Below are 1,725 nucleotides of genomic sequence, written 5' to 3' on the forward strand. Positions count from 1 at the left end.
TTTTTTTACTATGACTTTGATATGGGCATTTTGATGGGCGTCTGAAGTTGAAATGTGAAAGTGCATCAACACTCCCTAGCATTTGAAGTGGATTGGAAAAAGCGTACATATTCATGTATATAGTGTGGCCCATGACCTCGATTGGNTACATATATATGTACATACAATACATTTACTAAATACAGCATTTATATATGTACAAATGTATTTATGATAGCGACCCTTGATACCGGCCACCTTATTCTCCTTACAAGTTATTAAATTCATGTAGGTTTATTAATTTATTTCCGTATCTTATTTTTTTATTATGACTTTGATATGGGTATTTTGATGGGCGTCTGAAGTTGAAATGTGAAAGTGCATCAACACTCCCTAGCATTTGAAGTGGATTGGAAAAAGCGTACATATTCATGTATATAGTGTGGCCCATGACCTCGATTGGATAAGATAGTTTTCATTGCCGTACTCGTGCTGGCAACATTCCGTAGGTGCACTTTATATGTATATCTATGTGTACATATGTACGTTTTTTACACCCATATATACATATTTATATCTACATACATATGCACTTGTCATTGCTTGTTGTGGGGGAGTGTAGGTTCCAGCCCAGAATNTGCACGCATATATACATATTTGTATCTACATACATATGCACTTGTCATTGCTTGTTGTGGGGGAGTGTAGGTTCCAGCCCAGAATTCGTTTTACATTCCTAAGTAATTTATTCAAATCGTGCCATCAGCAAATTCCTAAAGAGGTTGTGCCCTTATTAGATATTACTACCTCAAATAGGAACTAATATACATAAATCCTAATATTTTCGAAGAAAACTAAAGATACTTTTCAAAAGTATAATACGTGCCTATGTAACTTATTTTACTTTACTAAATATTATATTTATTCTTTCTTAGTTTGACGCAGAATTTCGTCGTTGGAGCTNGAATTCCTAAAGAGGTTGTGCCCTTATTAGATATTACTACCTCAAATAGGAACTAATATACATAAATCCTAATATTTTCGAAGAAAACGAAAGATACTTTTCAAAAGTATAATACGTGCCTATGTAACGTATTTTACTTTATTAATTATTATATTTATTCTTTCTTAGTTTGACGCAGAATTTCGTCGTTGGAGCTTTAAACGTCATGGAGATATACAAAATTTTGAGGATTTTTCTGCCCTCATTGAAAACCTGCATAGACTGCAAACCATACAATTTATTATTTTATATATTGATCCACGTGACAATGACCTGTTGCCAATTAATAATGACGATAACTTCGGCAGAGCGTTGAAAATTGCAAGGCCATTGTTGCGCATCATTGTGCAACGTAAAGGTAAGTGTATATTTGAATGTGTTACATTATTTTCACATAATTCTTACGGTTTTAGATGATTTGGAGGAGTTTCCCGGTTTTGGCACAATGAAGCCACGTAACAATCTAATCAGCAGCATATTAGGTCAAACGCCAGTTAAGGCAAAGGCACCAACTATTTCAATACCGCATGATTTTCGTCAAGTATCAGCTATAATTGATGTGGATATAGTACCAGAGACACATCGTCGGGTACGATTGTTAAAACACGGAAGCGATAAGCCATTGGGTTTCTATATAAGGTATGTTGGTATGTTTTTATGAGTAATTAAGAAGCATTGATCTACAAAGCAAGAGAATTAGTTAAATTGTTCTTACATTAATGTAAATTTCATACGCCCCTTTA

General features: G+C 34.1%; 1 protein-coding gene across 1 annotated transcript in view; it reads left to right on the forward strand.

Moving 5' to 3' along the window:
- Positions 1–1,725, forward strand: part of par-6 (partitioning defective protein 6) — a 4,545-nt gene that overhangs the window by 793 nt on the left and 2,027 nt on the right. Inside the window, exons 2-3 of the mRNA XM_017637236.1 lie at positions 1,112–1,340; positions 1,396–1,621. Of these exons, the coding sequence (XP_017492725.1) occupies positions 1,112–1,340; positions 1,396–1,621 (455 nt within the window). The remainder of the gene's footprint in view (positions 1–1,111; positions 1,341–1,395; positions 1,622–1,725) is intronic.

Source organism: Rhagoletis zephyria, unplaced genomic scaffold (genome assembly GCF_001687245.7).
Source record: "Rhagoletis zephyria isolate East Lansing unplaced genomic scaffold, Rhagoletis_zephyria_1.1 Rzeph_scaffold_20516, whole genome shotgun sequence".
Classification (NCBI taxonomy): domain Eukaryota; kingdom Metazoa; phylum Arthropoda; class Insecta; order Diptera; family Tephritidae; genus Rhagoletis; species Rhagoletis zephyria.